Consider the following 19,833-nt stretch of genomic DNA (forward strand, 5'->3'; position numbering starts at 1 on the left):
ATGGTAGAATTCTTGAAATCTTAGCATGTACACTCATGTCCAAAATATGTCGCATATCCATAACTGTCTTCTTATAAGAATATAATTTGATAATGATATTGTAGGGTACTTTTAATACTGATACTATGTGTATCATCAGGAAATGTATGTTTGTGGTAAATTTCATAGGAAAAGAATTATAAATGCGAAAATTAGAATGAGTAAAACAAAATGTTGCTCAATGGACAATGAAGTTTTATTTTCGTTTTATTGTTCTTATATACTGCTCTTTTGACACGAAATTTACCACATACATGTCTTTGATCATTATACACACATACTAACATTATAAGAAATAGTGGACGAATTCGTTATCAAATTACATTCCTACAACAACATATATATAGACATGCGACAATAATTTTGGACATAGGTGTACATTTGCTTTTCACCTTTAAAATGAAATTATTTTTTTCAGCTTAACGTTTGAAGATAGACTAAGGAGACAGAAGACAATAGAATGATCATGGAAGAATTGATGGAACGAGATAGTGACAGGAATTGGGAGAACCCTCGAGAAAATTTACTGACACGATGTTGTCCACCATTAACTTACTTGGCCCGGGTTCGAACCTGGGGCTCCGTGCACCAGAGGTAAGTGCTCTATCACTGAGCCACCGTGCCCCCTTTTACAGTTTTGAAAGTGACAGGGTTGAGATATTACAATTTAGTCATCTATCAGCATCTCATGAATGGATATACAGATACAATTCAAATCTGAAACATGTGTTTAAATGTTCTGGCAGAAATGTAAATTTTGCTTTTACCTGACCTAAACTGATAAGAAGTGGGGGCCCTGATGCTTTTGTTTTGATACACAGAGATATCGCCGCTATGTTTTAATTGCCAAAATAAGTACGGCATCTCTTTCAGTTGGTGCGATAATCAAGAGATGATAATAGATAATCATATATTAATAATAGAAACACAAAGCCAATTTACTAGACTAATCAGAGCACTGGAGGATCCAGAGGAAGGTCGTGGGAAGCAACCCTCTTCAAAGGTTACTTTATATAATATTGCACTATTTTATCTTATTTGAGGTATAACTCTGCATTTCAAGTCCACATTAATCGTCAGCAGGCTATCCTTCCCCTTCAAACGGCTCTTCTGAATCCGTTAGTGAATCATACTATAGAACGAGTTGTTAAACTATTTTAATGGCACAAGTGTGCATAATTATGAAAGATAATAATGCCGTAAATAATTTAAATAAAAAATGATTGCTTTCGGGAAGGTAGCAAATAATAATTTGTCCACGCACAACATGTTAAATTTTGCTATGTCAAAAGGTTAATAGATTCAAATGAAAGTATTGTTTATTTAATTTAAGGGTCAAGGTACAGTAAATGAAAATTTCTGGAAAGGTCAATCATCCAATTTTATCTTCTCCTACATTGCGTAATAATATACGAGTTTTCGGTTATTTTTACATGTCACCCCTGCTCACCCCTAATTCATTTTCAGTCTTCATGTCGAAAATTATCAATATGCTATTATAAGATCCTCAAGAGCACAAGGTTGATAATCATGCAAAATATCCTAGAATACAGAAGTTGTTCCCTAACAGCGACATATTAAGTAGCCAGATGTACCCTAGAATGCAGATGCTGTTTTATAACAGCGACATTTTAATAAAAGCATGTGTACGCTATACTAGAGATATTTTCCCCTAACAATTCATTAAGTAACCACGTGTATCCTAGAGTACACATATTCCCTAACAACAACAATGTGTTCCAAGCCAAATCTGTTCAGAGGGTAGCGTGCTTGCAGGAACGTCAAGATGAACTTCAACACTTCCCCTACCATAAGCAACATACCATTTTGAACATTATCGAACATATGTAAGCAGTTCTAGAGTAGGGTGGCCAGGCTTCCCTTTTTTATAACAGAGTTGTTCCTACTTTTAGAAAGTCGTCTTGTGCCCCGAGAAGAAAACGAAAAGTTTTCATGCAAAATGTTCCATTTTTTAAAAAAAATCGTTTCTGATTCGAAAACTTACATAGAAAAATTTTAATTTGTTCTTAAACGCTATAGTTGAGTCTTCGTTTAGAAATATTTCGAAATTTTGTAAAATAGATAGAACAGATGGCCCCGTAGTGAACTTCATATTTCGATATTCGATCAATTGTTCGTGGGTAGATAATCGAATCGAAGATTACTGTTTCTTCATTGGCATGAATAATGACATAGCAATGACTACACCTAAGTGAATTGCCAAATTATGTCAGTCGACTTTTTTTTCTTCTTTTTTGTTCTATGTGTAAATCTGGTCACCCCATTTCAGATTAGCCAGTTCGATTTAGATTTCCTCCATCATCCATGATGCATTTAAATATTTACTTGCATGAAGAATGGACAAGTATTTCTTTGGAAACGATTTACAAGTTATATACCTTGCAATTTTGAGACTAATGTATCATTTGGCTAGTTTCTACTGCAGCTTGTATTCATCACGTAAGGTAAAATTTGTAAAAATGCTCCCACTATTTTGATTCCCGCTATTTGATATATATATATATATATATATATATATATATATATATATATATATATATATATATATATATATATATATATATATATAAAATGTTTGTGTGTGCTTGTAGCATTTAGGAAATTGTTCTAAAGTTGTTACAAAAAATTTCTGGACACAATACTGATATTATTTTTATAATATAACCTGAATCTATATACTGGGATTTGTAGGAAGCCGCCTATACTTTAAATTTATACTGTGAATTAATCTTACAAGACTAAGGAGCAAGTCTTAATGCAATACTTAAAGTTCAGTTCCTCATATCTTAACGTTCAAAAATATTTCAGTATGTGTTAAAATCTTTTCAAGTGTATTCTGTAATTTTTGCGACCGAAGTGAGTTTGCTCCATCTGAAGTATAGTCGTGTTTATTTAGAATCGACCACAAATCCTAGGCCTACTTTGTGATCTTGTAAGCTAAAAATTCACATGACTATTGTAGTCAGTGGCGTATTTACGATTTTGTTTCGGGGGGGGGCTTTGCTAACTTTATTCCTGGAAATAAAAATTCTGCAAACTATTTCAAGTACTTTAAAATAGTAAATAAAATTTCGAGGAGCTTAAGCACAGGAGCCCCCCCTTAAATACGCCACTGGTTGTAGGTAAAAATCTACCTATTAATAATTTTATACACTAAGGCATTTATTCAATTCACACAGTTTCATTGAATACTTTCAAAATCTTATGTAAAATTATTCAAGTATTTCAGATTCTGGCAGATCTCACGTGTGTGCATGTGCATACTTCTAACCGAAATAAATAAATTAATTAATTGAAACTAATAATCTGTAATTCTATTCGCTAGTAGAATTGAAATAAAGTCAACAGTGATAAATATTTACTTTTACTGACAGTTGTAGAGAATAATGTGCACACAGAAAGGAAATGGAATAGACTATCTAATCTTCACTCTTAAAGAGTAATTTTAAAATCAAATTTCTAGCTTTTTTAAGAAACACGTTTTGTATGATAGGGTACTATCCTGTTTTAATCACTTTCCTCTATAATAAGCGTAGAGCGTCTTGTTTTGATACGCTCGTGACTGTCATTTGTTACTCTAGACTTACACTATTCATCATCTTTTCAGGACATCACTTTTTTTCTTCACTCTCTTTCTCCGAAAGTCTTTCTTTGTTTGTTTTTTTTTCTCTTTTGTTTCATTTATTACCTTTCAAACATCAATCCGTATCATGTAACGCCAGACAGCGCTCGCGTCTTTTGTGTCTCCATCGTCCACCATAACATGAAACAACACTCAGTTTCATCACAAAAGAGAGACAAATCGAGAAAACAAAAACTGGCGAGAGATGGCTCCCAAGGTTCAGCTTCACTAGATACGTGTAACGAGCTACTAGTTGATATAAGATACAAACTTTCTATTCTCTTCGATTCTTTTTTTTTTATTATTATTATTAAAAGAAAGGAATTTTACTGGTGTTTTAGAGAAATAAAGTAGCAAACCACAGAATGAAAAACAAAGTCGTCATGAAAAATTGGTAAACTTTCTCCTTATTCTACTGTACAAGTTTTTTTTTCTTTTTTAAAGCATATTAGCGAATCCTTCAATGTTATGAGTATTAAACGATATTTCCGTATTCCGAGCCTTCAAACAATGATTTGCAATCAAGAAAATATGTCAACATAACTGAACAGCAACATTCAAGCAAATTGTAAAAAGTGCACTTTTTTTTTTTCTTGTAATGCTTGAATCGAGTTACTTTTCTGTTTGGTTATTACACGTCAAATATTGCGTCTTGTTTCCCTTGCATTTCGATACTAAGAGTTCTGAAAGGGCCTATCCTGTTGTAATGTGAACAACCTTTGAGGGAGATAGCTGAATTTCAGCTCAAATGTAGGAGACTATGCAGATTCTATATTCCAAAAGCAAATTATCCTGAAATGGATGGAACATAGTGAAAAAGCACGAAATATTAACATTAATGTCAATGGAAAAATCAATGAAAACAAAAGAATTTCTCCACTTATCTCAAAAACCAAAAGAAGGAGATGGCTGAAATTCAGCTTAAGGAGAGAACACACTATGTAGATTCTACATTCAAAAAAAGAAATTCTCCTAAAATGGCTGGAGTATAGTTAAAAAAATCACGAAATACGAACGCTGAAGTCAATGAAAAATCAATGAAAAAACTGAACTCGTCCACATATCTCAGAAACTATAACAAGAAGATGGCTAATTGAAAACTTATTGTAAAAACATAATGAAGAGCTTAAAAACGATGTATAGCACGTCAGGTAAATATGGATAGAACATTGTCAAAAGTAAAGTTGTTTGAGTAAAACCAATAATAATGATAAAGTATATGCATCTTCTTCGAATTACCCAGTGTGCCCCACGCGGAGGTTGCGTGTTTGAAATATCTCACATCTGGATTTGGAATTTCCAAACTCGATTTAGCACGCGAACTCCCTACGCTTTTAAAAGAGATTTACTATAAATATTAATTAGAAAGGAATCCGAATCACTGTTTGAGTTTCCATCGAAGATAATGCATAATTTGAATCTGAAATCGAGCGTACCAAGAGAGAGATCAAGCCACGACAGAATCCTATTGTCTTGTATACTACGGGCCAAGAAATGTAACAAGAAGATGTATGTGAAATAGGGCATATTTACTACATTATCATACACACTATGCCATGAAATGTATATGAAATAGGGTATTAAAACCAAGCTGTAGTTAAACAGCAACTACAATAAACAGTGGAAATGTAACTTTGGTAGAGGTCTACTTATTTCGAGGGATTTATTATTATTATTATTATTATTATTATTATTATTTGATACAAATAGTTCATTTTGTAAGGTACCAAAAGTGATATATTAACTTGAATTTACCGTTAAAATTCTGTTTTGGTGGTACATTTTAAGCTTTCTAGCAAGTTTCTGACTTTGCACTTATTTGCTAATGAATATACATAATTTTATTATCCCCTTCATATACCATAATACTGTGAAATCAAAGGGTAGATTTTTAGAGGATATTTATTATAATACAATTAAAAGATACACAGAACATTGAATTCATCAATGGTTTATATTTTAATAAAAATAATTTGTACACCAGTAAAAACGTCTTTCACTGTATCACTTGTTAGTTACAAGAACAATTTGAAAAATCTTCAACTTACACACTATAAACGAAGACTGAAAATGGTTATTCACACATTCATTAATGTCAATGACAAGAAAAAACAACAAACACAAGGGGAACATTGTAGCAGTTGGATTTAATATGACATTAAAACGTAATGAAAAATATGTATTGCTTTAAAGTACACTCTCAGAAATTTACATTGCAAAGAAGAATGAATACTGACAAAAAATATATATGTATTATTAATTCCAAACATTAGAATTCGTATATAAACATTTATTACAAAAAAGTATAAACATACGATACATGGTTGAAGTATTGAAATACGTAGACAAAAAGGGAAACTGCTTATGAATCGTGAAACAGTAAAATAATGTAATTCATCAAAACCTAGTTGAAAGAAGACGAGAGATGAAGTTGATGTGTCTTTATCCAGAGTGACTAGACCATTTACTTTTATCTGCAAAACAAAATTTCTTGTTACTCAACACAATAAATTGAAAGTAAATGCAACCAGTGGCGGCTCTAAAAGAAAATTACATAGGAAAGTTTATCGATACGAGCTACAAATAAAAAAAAGTGTACATAGCTTCAGAAAGCTACACAGAAAAGTTAGTACGTTAGCTAAGCTTTCGTCCCTTACCTTACAGCAGTAAAATTTTTACCGATCTGACTTCCTTTAAGAGCCGCCACTGATATGCCGCCACTACAATAAATTTAATCATTCCAAACCAATTTCTACATTTTGACCTCAACCAATTTGTTCTACGCTGTTAATATTAGTCTACTAAATTTATATTACATGCACTACAATTAAGAACGGATAAATTTGTATAGGAAAACTCTTTAAACCCACTTTGAATCGAAACAAATTTAAAGTTGGATTTTTGATATAATTTGACTTATTATTGTATTAAATAAACAATGTTTTCATTTTGACTGTGTGTTTGTGTTACTATATGCCTTTCTTATGCTAGTTGTTTGCTATTGAAGAATTCGCATTTAGCGTTATAGAACTCCATTTCTTTTAAAATAAGTACTTTTATCGTTTATTACGCTTAAACATTCAGTAACATATAAATTCAAACACATGTTATATAAGCTTGAAAAAGATGTTCGTATCAATATGTTTTTGTATTTCATGATAGAACAGTATTTAACGCAGATTTCAGGCCATCATTAGTAAACAGATAAGATTTTCTGACATGTGTACTAATTATTTAGATTAAAATCTAATTCTTCATCTTATATGTTTGATTAAAAATACTTCGTCTTCAGAATCATGGCATGTAGCATTTCACATTGTATGACAAAGTTTTGTAGTTCGTGAAATGTTAAGATGATTAAGCAATTGCTTCAAAATAATAAATTTTCCTATTAGCCATATGAAATACAATATTTTGAAATGATAGTAAATTATTGATACCCTCGATTCTTTCAGACCCTCACCTGGGGCATCCTCCTACTTTCCTCCGGATAAAAAAATAGGAAATCATACTCTGTAATACAAATTATAACATTTTGTTGCATGCTTTAGTGCTTTAATAAATTTTGCGTTTGCCCTTCTTACAAAAGAAATTCTCCTGAATGAAACAGTTTGAAACAAGGGAGGGATATTAGTATACATGAAAGTGGAAAAACTTTACACAGGAATGATAAGTCTTCACACTATAGAAAAGATACTTCCACCAGAGAACATGCATTTACACTCAAACTAACATGCATACATTACCTCGTATATACAACATACACACACTCTGCATTTATAATTTTGTAAGGCTTAGTCAGGTGGAAAAGTATTAGTCATAGTTATAAAAGGCAAGTCGAGAAAAGAGTCGATAGTATACATGGGTAAGTTGTAAATAGAATAGGAATTCACAGATAGACTATATTACAAGATCTTGTCAAGAATAACTTTAAAGCGATGATTTCACAAATTCATCAAATGAAGCCTCGTGAGGAGAAACTTTCAACATATACTCTGGTAGGGTAATCTTCAGTGTTTTATCAAATTTCATCGCCGTTTCAGCACTGTACAGACCTTCTGGTCCATCAATTTTCAAGTGATCTGGAATACTTTCAGCATTACCACTTGATGTTTTATACTCGGAGGCTGAAACCACCTGCGGGGCTACGTTAGACGAAGCCGTTTGAGGCGTGGCCTTCGTGCTTGCTTTAATAGTAGCTTCTGTAGCTGCAGTAGCTTTCTTCCTCTTCTTTTTCGATTTCTCTTCGTCAACGGTAGTTGGTGTTGTTGAAGATGTGGTTGTAGTAGAGCTGGTTGTTCTAATGTAAGATGACCTACGTCTAACTTTAAGTGGAGATAGTGAAGCAGCAGCAGTCTTCATTGGCTTGTCGCTTTTAGTGTTGGTTGTCAGGGAAGCGTATGTCAAGTCTGTCTTAGATTTATTGTCAGTGTTGGTCGAGCTAGATGCAGAATCCTTTGTTTCAGCTGGTTTGTCAACTGTGGTTGTCGTTGCACCTGTGTTGTCTTTCTTTTTGTCCTCGGGAACTAACCTGAATTCCTTGACTTGATGATATGCAAGATGATGACTTTTTGGTTCTGTTGTGGCGACAAACATACATTCTTCATGCTGCATTCCGGTTTTGTCAACACATTGGTAACATGTCATCTTGTCCTTTTGCACCTTCTTGCATTGAGAACGATCTTTCTGACTAAAAGCTCCAATGGCTTCTTCTAACTGCTTCTTCTGGGGAGGATCAGAATAAAATGATCCTGGAGGACTCAAATAGGAGAAATCAGGTTTGTTCTCTTCTTTCAATCTCGTTTCTTGAGATTTGACTTCTTTATCCTTAACATTTTCACTTGGTTGGACATTCACATTTACTCCACTACCACCACCACCGTTCTGAGTGGAGTAATCTGGAAAGAAGTGATGAAAATATGTATCATATGAATGAGCTGGGTTCTGATAAGTATGATGAAGTTGTGTGCCTTCTCCGGTGTAAGTACCAAAGTCTTCAGATGGTCCAAACTTGCTCTCATCAAATTGATACTTCTCGAAAGGGTTTTCAATATTCCTGCTACTGTCAGGACCAGTATTACTAGCACCAAATTCATAAGTGGTATCGTACTTGTCGTTTTGACCATATACTGGCTCTTGTCTTGCCTTCCTGGAACGAACTTTACGTGATTTTGGCTTATTTACTTCTTCAATTTTCTCAGGTTTCTTGTCACTTTTACTGTTCTTATCTACATCTTTATCAATTTCTTCTTTCTTGCTATCTGATCCATCTTTCTTGGATTTATCATCGTTATCATTTTTGTTAGTTTTCTTACCATAATCATTATTATCATCATTATCACTATCATCATCATCATCACCATCGTCATCGTCATCGTCACTCTCGTCAGACATAATCTTGTCTGGATCATCGAGGTATCGCCTGTATCTGTAAGTGTAAGGCTTCGTGTTGGTGCTGTAAGATTCTTCACGTGCTACAAAATACCCTTTTACAGGAGCTTCGGTACCGTACGCACAATTTTCGTAGGCACCTCCAGTTTTTGGATCTTCGCATACATAACAAGTCATAGCCTGGCGTCTAAATCTTCCTTTCGCTACATCATCACTCTTAATGTTCTTCTCAATCTTCTTGCATTTATGATTTTTGTTGGCTGTACCACTAGGACTGTATTGACCAGAAGATGCTGGTGTCGATTCATAATCCTTTTCTGAATATTCTACAGAAGGATTAAAACCTGATGGAGGAGGAGCACGGTTCGACAAAGAATATTCAGAAGGAGATGCAGTTTTAACGGCGTATGGATATCCCTTTCTTCCTGGACCTGATGGTGCATAATAGCTAGATTTTCCCTGATGTGGTTCTGCAATTTGGTAAGAGGCAGAAGGTGGAAGAGCAGTATGATGATTATAATGAGGACCTGGTCTTACAGAACCGTCAGATGAAGAATGTTGGCCGCCTTCACTTGATTTATCACTGTCACTAGTTGTTGCAGAAGCACTTGGAAAAGCCTTCAAGAAATCCTCTGGACGGAATCCAGTCTCTGCATTTGTAGTATCAAAGAAGGATCGAAAATTCATGCTGGGTTCAACAAATCCGCCTTCATCATCTTTATTTTTCGTTGCACTTCCTAGGAGTTCACCAAATCCAGAAGCTGCTTCTTTGTTGAAAACTGCAGTTTGGAAGTCTGCAGTTGCTGGCTTAAAGAAAGATGGACTGACTTTGAATACATTTGTGTTGGTTGCAGATCCCCCTGCATCCCTGAAGAAAGAAGAGAAGTCTATGGGTTGTACGAATCCAGTGTTACCATCCTCTGCACCCTGAGGAGCCGTTTCAGCACCAGAATAGTAACTAGTATAATCAGGTGCTGCTGCCACCACCGTTGGAGAAGCCCCTTCTTCAACATCATCTCGTACCTTATAATGCCTCTGTGGAGGTTGTCTTTGATAGTGTTGACTTCTTACCACAAGAATTGGTGCAAGTAGTAGTAGAAAGAGCTGTAACAGGAAAAAAAGGTATACACGTGAGAGAAATACTAAATTCCGTTTAAACTCTACAAGAACATTTCAATGTCTAGTATAAAACATACAAATTATATGCATAATAATAACTTTTTTATGATATAAATGTGAATGTTTATTTATTTCGTTTTATACAAATTCACATCGTTGACTTAGCATGTACGTATTTCTAGGTAATTTTGGGAACAGATCATAGTATATTTAATTTTTTTCGCCTGATGTTTCGTGCAGATTAAGAATAGGTGTACCAATACAAAATTATTATATACATCTGTCTTTTCCTTAAAATTGACTCCTACAATCAGTATCTTAATATATATGTATTTTATAAGCGATGTTGCAGTCCTTTGTGAGGTATACTTTAGGAAGCATTTTCTGGCAAGTTTTGATCGACTATATGCTACTTAAAATGTGACTTGGGTAACTTCAAGTAGTTCAGTTTCTAGTAACTTAAAAATAATCTTATTAGCAATAAAAGAAAATCTATTAACAGTCAATGAACTATGGTTAAACAAAAAATGCAGTGAATAAATAATTATTATTTAAATGAACTTACTAATTAGTAGACCTGACGGTAAAAGTAGGAGGTAATTTTCTAATCTTGTCTTCGTCACCTTTAATGATGTTTAATAATTAGGTGCACCAACAACTAACGTCAAGTGTGCTATAAATGTAGAAATATTGACTTATTTGTGTAGAAATTGACTTATTTGTATAATAAAGTGTACAAAAGTTTGCAAATGGCGGACATCGCCATTTGCAAGGTTGCCCGAAATTGAAGTCGAAGTGCCTGAGTTATAGTATAAAGAAATTGAAATTAGTTAAAAATAGAATTCAGTAGATGCATGTAATATATAAAAATATGTCAAAGTCAGGTTAGTTAGAAAATTGTCAAAATAGGGATGAATTGAAGTCAAAATCGGGAAGGGGGTCCAGTGGGATAAAGAGGGCCAGCTACCCAGATGATCAGGGTGTAAATGTGAGAAAAAAATGAAAAACAAATGAAATATAGATGAGTAGAGTATTTGTGGATGAGTGTAGATGAATTTGTGTATAAATGTAAATGTGTGTAATGAATGTAAGATGTGCACTTTTCACTTAATCCCCTTCCTCTTCTGCGCAACACACCAGGGGATATTGACACTATCACAATTACCGCTGAACTCATCTGTCTGCGAACAATGTAAATCATTTGATTCTCCAAATTAGAAATACATTTGCAAATAAAGGTAGTTTCAAATTCATATATTTTAACCGTTTTTACTTTATTTATTACAGTTTCACGTTTCTTTCTAGTACTCGAGCTATATGAGGCAGAACTCACTGTTTAGAATCGGATCCTATTCACAATTTGGATTTGTTTTCAAGGATAGCATCCTTACTGAAAACCAAACCCTGGGCCAATCTCAAAGAAAACAGTAAACGTTACCCACTTGGGAGCGAAAAGACTCATTATAACTCGAAAGTAAGAATAGTATTACAGATGCCTTAACTAACAGCAATATGAGATGAAGCAGTATTGCATATAAGGAGCTCAAAGAGCTGGCTTTGAATTATACGAGGTGTGAGCAAACATCAAACATTTTTGAGAAACCGGAGCGCCAATTTGGAAGGTATTTCGGTGCTCGAACATCCCCAGAAATTTCGTGGGAATGCTCAACATACACATAAAAAGAAGAATAACAAAAAAAGACAAGAAGAGTACATGAAAAAGAGAATAGATGGAAAGTTCTATTATTTCATCGCATTTCCATAGAGCGAAGAGTAAGGAATATAAAGTTTGGGCAGACTTTATCAGGGATGAAAACATAAAATCTGGAATAGTGACGCTGAGGATGTTTTAAAGTGACAGTTTAAACGAACATTCCTCCATCCAATTTTGATTGATTATAAATATATATATTGTATAGACAGTAAAACTCCTGATAAACAGTATTTGGATAGGTTTTACACCCAATACTCTAAGTTATAACTGGCAAATTGAGCACAAAGTGAACGGATAACGACTTCTTTCTTTTCTAGACATATTCTAATGGCTATTGAACATTTTTCTTTTCTTTCTTTTTTTTTCTTTTTTTTTTTTAACCGAAAACTACAGTAATAGAGTTGATTCTCTGAGGTGATTATCAATTCGAGTATTTTGGAAGTCAATTAGAAGAATCTTACTGTTTCCGTACCTACAGTTGTCAGCACAACATCTCATGTGATTTCTCTCACTTTATTTGAGTATACTGTATATGTGTCTGAAAGGTAAGGAGAACGTACCTTTCTCTGGGTTACATGAAGTATGAAGTTTATAAATTGATTTAATCATTCTAAAAAAAAAAAAAAAAAAAAAAAAAAAAAAAAAAAAAGTGAAATAAAATTCTATGTTAACGTCTCTTAAGACTCAAGAATAAGAATGATTAATGAAAGTGAATGCTGATGAAATAAATGGTGAAACGAGAAGGTGGTAGAAAACGAGAGAACCTTGAGAAAATCCAGGAGCAGAATATTATGGACTGGGATCGAATTAGGGACCCCTCGCACCAGATGTTAGCGCTCTGCGAGTACGCAAGTGTCGCTCCTATTCATTGTGAAGTTACTGGCTCAAGAAAGCATTCACGATTATTGATTTTTTTTTTTCTGTGGACTGTATAAGTACAATAAATTGGGACTTAAACTCTATTTGTTTCAGTTTATTCTACAAAGGATAGTGATGATATTGGTCGCGAACGTTAAAAATAACAGGCATCTTTGAAATAAAAAATAAAAGAAGTTGAATTTCAAACTAAGTGTGTTCACTTTTATGAATATTACATGGCATGTCATTAATGGATTAATTCATATACGTTTACAAGAAGGCCTCATGTTTTGAAGATGACGTCAGTAAGATGGCCATCGTTTTCTTGCAAACATTTTTGGAGCCATCTAGAAACATCATACATTGCATGACGTAACCCGTCCAGGAATCTGATTGATTTCCGCGATGTCTTTAGGTCCTCAAGTGATGCAGGGCAATATTCGTACACTCGTGTCTTTAAGTGACACCATAAAAACCAATCCCAGACCGAGAGGGTCATGTGATGTAGTATGAGGGCCATTTGTGGATCTTGAGGCCTATGGAATGTCATCAAATCTAGAAATCAATGTATTATCAAATAACTGTCCTAATGTTGCAATTGACTAGAGAGTTGTGTTTGATGTTGCCCTGTTCTGCTGAAACCACACACTGTTACGAATCTGTGGAAAGCGATTTAGTTCTTTAAGCAGTTGTTTGCCATAGTAACATAACGTTCGGAATTAACGATCACTGCGTTCCCATAATAATAATAATAATAATAATAATAATAATAATAATAATAATAATAATAATAATAATAATAATAATAATAATAATAATAATAATAAAAGCTATGATGACACAGCACACCATACAGTCAATTACTGACTGTGTAATGGCACTTCATACACTAAACACCGGTTTTCAGGAGCCCAATATCTGAAATTTAGCTTATGCACAAAGCCGCCGAGGTGAAAATAGGCGTCGACTGACTTCCACATTTTGCCAGTCAACTGCTCGTTTAAAAACGCTTTCACGGTAATGCACGCTGCGCATCATTCCACTGCTCCATGGTAACTGAGTGGCACAGCACCTAGTTGATGCTTTGTGCGTTATACTGCACTACATGTATCGTAGTGTTGCAAATTAATAATTTCAAAAACATGGCCGTTATTCTGAAAATGAAATGAAATACAGTTTTAAGTCCGATGATTATACCGGCTAGGCTAAAGGAGACGGTGATGATGACAAATTAATTAAATCGTAGAATAAAGAAAGTGGTAAGAAACGAGAGAATCCCGAGAAAACCCTCACACACGGTGCTTGTCTACCACAAGGTTCACTTGGTGCGAGCTGGGATCAAACCAAGGACTCTATGCACCAAAGGTGAACGCTCTACCATTAAGCCACCGCGGCTCTCGCCTTTATTTTCAGACATCTCTATCGGACCATATTTTTTCTTACGAAAACAACATAGCAGATTATTCTCACTGGTCTATTGGCTAGGGCGAGCGCCTTATATGCACAGAGTCTTGGATTCGATTCCTGGTGGAAAACCTTGAAATTTGAAGGTGATTTGAAATTAACCTTAATCTATGGGACACACGTCTCGTATAACATAGATGCTAAAAAGGAACACTAAACTACAATGCAACCACAGATTACTCAGAGGAAAAAGACTAAGAGAAGATGAGTTTTCATCCCAGTAATAAAATACATCATATAATAATATTTTTTAACTATTGTATTTATTTTAATTTGTGTATGACGATTGTAGGACAGCAGTGAGGAGTGAGTGTGGAATAAGAGAAAAATTTACAGTTCGTGGGACGTCATCAGGAATTTAGTCTTAGCCTATAACTTTCTCCAATTATGATGGATGAGCTCACAAAGGATATTCAAGAGTTAGCATCTTGGAATATGCAATTTGCGGATGACATCGTGGTGAGACAAAGGCATCACTGAAAGAGAAATACCAGGAGAGAAGCATTGGAAAGCAAAGGGCTGAGAATTTGTAAAATCAAGATAAAATATTTACTTTGTCCTTTCAGGAGAAAATGTAATCGGAAATACAAGAATACAATATGGACAGAAGAGTTGGTATGATCAATACTACAAGAAAATGTAAGAAGCGGAATACTACAACTACAATACTACAATAGAAGATGTAAGCAGCGGAATTAGTAGAGATTGGACAAAATAGAAAGAAGCGGTAGGATTATTGTGTGACCGAGGATACTAATATGCCTTAAAGAAAAAGTTTGCAAAAAAAAAAAAAAAAAAAAAGGGAGACCAGCCGTATTATACGGAGCAGAATGTTGGGTGACGAGGAAGGGAAAGGAAAAGAATTTGCATGTTTGGAGATGAGCTGCTGCTGTAGATGTGTGGAGTAAAGCACAAGGACTGAATTAAGAATGTAGTAATCCATGGAATAGTAAAAGGTGAGATGATTTGGGCATGTAAGAGAAAACATTTGGAAATGAAATATTTCAGTTTTACGTCCCACGCTTATGCCGGTTAGGCTAAAAGAGACGGTGATTATGAGAAATGAATGAAATAGTGGAATGAAGAAAGTGGGAGGAAACGGGAGAACCCCGAGAAAACCCACGAGCACGGTGTTTGTCCACCACAAAGTCCACACAGCGCGAGCTGGGATCGAAGCAGGGACCCCAAGCACCGGAGATGAACGCTCTACCATTGAGCCACCGCGCCTCCTAGAAAACATTTGCAATATGTAGTTTTCGGAGTGGATGTTATACTGACTGAAATGGGAAACAAGAGCGAGCCCGGGCACAGAAAATGTGGAGAGATTATATGAAAAACGATATGGTGCAATGTGGTATCATACAACACAGAAACCGAGCTCCTCCGTGGCTAAGCGGTTAGCGTACGGGCATTTGGCATAGGAGACCCGGTTCCATTCCCCGCAGGAGCTCATGTGGTTCGGACCGTCCCGTCTCATATAGCCTCGGTGCTGAATAGGAACGTTAAACTCAAAATGAACTCAACTCAACAAGACAAAAACCAGACAGAGAATTGCGATACGTAAAGTCGACCCCAAGTAACTGGGGAAAAAGATTTAAAAGAAAAACTATTATATTTATTTGAGTTTACTATTTACCGTTTTTAATTTTCAAGTTTCTAACATCAATATATTACGTTACTAACCCCTGTATAAGATTAAAATTCTTTTTAAATGTATTGTTGTAAAACAAAATTTACTGTTCTTTGGTGTCAAAAAGTACATAGACATAATTGTAATAACCTGGCTGCTGAAAGCAAAACCTTGATGTTATCTAATTCAAAATCCATATTATTAGGAGAAGTATGGAGTTTTGATAGAATATTAACTAATTATAGTGCTTACAATATATTGTACTACATTCTGATTAACGAAGCAAATATATAGAACTTATATTAGATGATTTCATTGAAGTTAATGCTCGTTATTAATAACAACGACAGTTTCTCAATTCAATTGAAGTGTTACGTGTGACTTATACATATTTCATTGATTACTATTAGTTATGGTTCTAGTATGTACTATCGCACGAAATGCATTAGTCACCCACTACAAGAATTCGGATTTAGAAAGTCCATATAAATAATAATGAGAAATTGCCTTTTGGTTATAGCCATGAAGTGTCACGGAAGTCTATTGAGAAAGTCTTAGAAAAGTTGCGCGAGAAAGTAAAATGGATAACGAGTGAACAGGATATGACAAAAAGACCATTTACGCTCAGAAAATATTGAATTATTACACATATATACATATAGTATGCTTCGAAACCATTTGATAAACTTTTGAGAGGTTATTTCTCAAACTGAAAAAGGAAGAAATAGAAAGAAAAGTGCTCAGTTTCTATGGTTTCGTCTTTAAAAATCGCGTTTCGTCTTTTTGTCATATTCTGTCATAAGAGGAACAAGAAAAGGCTTTGTGAGAAAATTGCATTCAGTTTCTGTTTTATATTATAACCAGCTGCAATACCCATTCTTCGCATGGGGGCTGTATTTGGAAATCAACGCCTGTGGAGGTATCACCATTCATCTCAGCGACTAGGAAAACTATTGATTTGACACTAATATTGGTCATTTTGGATTATTTTTTACATGTTTCGGTAATCTCTTCCCTCCGGCAGATGACCCCGGCCCGCGTACAATGGTAGCTGAAAGTCATCGCTAATGGAAGTGTCACCATAGATCCCAGTGATCGCGAAAACTATGGGTTTGACACTAATATCGGTCATTTTGGATTATTTTTACATGTTTTGCCCTCCCTCCCCCCGGTGATCCCCGACCCGCAGCCGAATGGGGTGAATTTGAAAGTTAATGCGATCGGAGTTTCACCATTGATCTCAGCGACCGCGAAAACTATGAATTTGACACTAATATCGGACATTTTCTACTACTTTTTCATGTCCCGGTAAACGCCCCCCGCCCCGGTTCGAATTGTGAAAAAAAAACACTTCGTCTTGGTCTGGGGCCTGGACCAAGGTATCCGTGACCAAAATTTGGTAACTCTCGGTCCACTCGTCTGGTGCCCAGGCCGCACACAGACAGGCAGATAGATATAAAGACAGACAAACATTTTTTTTTACTTTATTTACATTAGATAACCACGTAAGACTTCCATACATAATATTGAAGTGCTCAGTAAAATATATTTTCTTTCAGTCTCTAATGCACTTCTAGGAATCTTTGATATCTGTTCGTTAAATATCCGTTAAGTGACAAAACTTAACTTTTATAAAATGTCCATATACTACTGACACTAAATTTCTGGTATGAAGTACATGTATTTACACATTCAATGATCATCCTTTCGATTTTTTTTTTTCAATGTCCCTATTGCTGTTTCCTTGGTCAAATACAGAAATCGAACGGATTTCTAGCTAAACGACTCGTAAAAACGAAAACGAGAAACAGAATGGCTCTACAAATGGTAAACTTAATTTTTACCATTCGTGCTGGGATTCGCGGAAAGGAACAATATTGCCACAAATATGAAATTTCCCAACATATTCTGCAAATAATTGATACATCAATAGCACATAAATAGCATAAAAACTCTCCTGTTACTTAACATTCTCGTCGTAAACTGTATAAATAATCGAAGATGAAGGCAAGCTAGGCTCATTGCATCCATTTGTTCACTTCTAGGTAAACAAAAATAATTACATAAAATTATGTTTACAGTATATATAATTACATACTGATTATACCAATAAACCGAAGAGTTCTTGTGTACGAAAAAATATGTGGCTTTTGCTTGTCATTTCCTATGTGGTTGGATTTCCAGTGGTTCTCAAACCTTTCTAGTGGTACTTTGGTCATTTTAAGTCTTTCATCTGATGGGGAAACGTGTTAACCTGCTGGGAACACTGATGAAAGGAAATGTATTACCTTCTTGAAAGCATATGTAAGTGTCATTATTGCAAAATTGACTGAAAAGTAGTAGCAGATTAAGGAACCCACTGAACGGGATTGTGACTTTTTAAACTTTATTTTTTTACACTAATAAAATATAACAACGATATAAGTGCAATAACAAAATATATATTTTAGTCAATCATGTTTTAGATTGTAAGTACGTAGTTAATTGTTCCAATAAAAGAAAATGGTTAATATTCGAAGGTGCCAGACGTGACATCTTGAAAAGAATATTCTTAAATAAATAGAGGAGTTAAGTGATATATCTATGTGTAATTCTTACATATTTTAACAATAGTGGAGTTATTCAGTTTTGAGACCAGTTGCATTTAAGATGTCCAATCTATGCTGTGCATAAGTGTCAGAAGTCGTATAAAACAGATTTCTCCGTCCGTCCGTCTGTCGACATGTATCAGAGCAAAAACAGTAAGACGTATCTTGATACGATCTTTCCAATCAATTCACCGTCCCAGCGATAAGGTTTCATCTCCTCCATTACCTCTCTATTCAAACTAGAAGTCATTAAAATTAGCCATTTTCGTTTTCAACGTTTATCACCATAGAACGAAAACGATAACAGATAGCGAGAAGATCTGTTCAAACCGGAAGTGGTTCAAATTAGCTATTTCCTGTTTCATCGTTTATCGTCGTATAACAAACACGATAATAGATAACGAGAAGCATTTTTCTCTTCGAAAACGTTTTAGCGTCTCAAGAAAACGTATCATGACTATCCACAACATTCTACCCACACCGGAAGTGGTTCTTATAACCATTATTTCTGGTTTAATACTGATTTCCGTACAGTAAAAACGGTAAATAATATCAAGAAACGGCTCACTGCAATCGATTAAGTGTTCCAAGAATAGGTTCTATCTCCTCCCTTAGCCCTTTATTCAAGCGGAAGTAGTTGAAATAAACGATTATTAATGTCAACTCTTATGTTATAGAATAAAACAGTAAGGGATAGAAAGTAATGACTTTTTGATAGGATTTTCAAGTTTGATGTTATTACTGTATTGCAACCAATAGTTATAGATGCACTACTTCAAGTTTGCGTATTGAATTCGCATAGTTTGGAAGTCTTAATTTCGCACTGTGAAACGATATTCACTTGTGTCTCTCTTAGTACGTTCCCAGCTTTACTTTCATAATGTTACTACACCGGAAAACTTTTTCTGACTCTCAGCTCCTCCTTATGTATCATTCCACATAATCGGTGAGTGGAATGTGAGGTGGATGAGAATATTCCAAAAATAAAGATGAACATTCCACGATATCCATATATATCCAATCTCATTACATTTGTGGAATTTTGGACAAGGAGAAATCTTTATACATTGAAATGTTCTACATAAATATTTTGTATAAGCAATACTATTGCGGTGGATGGTTTTATGTTTCGTTTTGCAAAAGTAAGGTGTGGAGTGCTCTCCTTTCGATTCAACTGCGAAGCGCCGAAGCCTACAGGTTTGTATCTACGCCAGTGATATAGTATATTCATTTGTAGTGTGTTCTCCTTCGAATTAGGAAGTACTTTATTGTCAGGGATTACAAGTACGTATTCATGTATAAATTTATGTGTGGAAATGAGTAATATTTGGTGTATAGCCTGCGTATTAGGTGTATACATATTGGATGTTTGTTTTTCGAACAAAGA

At 34.7% G+C, this 19,833-nt stretch overlaps 1 protein-coding gene across 2 annotated transcripts in view; it reads right to left on the reverse strand.

Annotated features, from left to right (window-relative positions):
* Positions 1-5,634: 5,634 nt before the first annotated feature.
* LOC145693507 (uncharacterized) overlaps positions 5,635-19,833 on the reverse strand; it is a 52,385-nt gene continuing 38,186 nt past the window's right edge. Inside the window, exons 2-3 of one of the 2 annotated variants that reach the window (XM_081769585.1) lie at positions 8,214-10,177; positions 5,635-6,156 (exon numbers count right to left, since the gene is read on the reverse strand). In XM_081769585.1, coding sequence (XP_081625711.1) covers positions 6,153-6,156; positions 8,214-10,177 — 1,968 coding nt within the window. In that variant the 3' untranslated portion in view covers positions 5,635-6,152. Of the gene's footprint in view, positions 10,178-19,833 lie in introns of both variants that reach the window. The other variant, XM_081769578.1, reaches the window with a different exon arrangement.

The sequence above is a fragment of the Thermobia domestica genome, chromosome 1, assembly GCF_964235325.1.
Source record: "Thermobia domestica chromosome 1, izTheDome1.hap1.1, whole genome shotgun sequence".
Taxonomy (NCBI): domain Eukaryota; kingdom Metazoa; phylum Arthropoda; class Insecta; order Zygentoma; family Lepismatidae; genus Thermobia; species Thermobia domestica.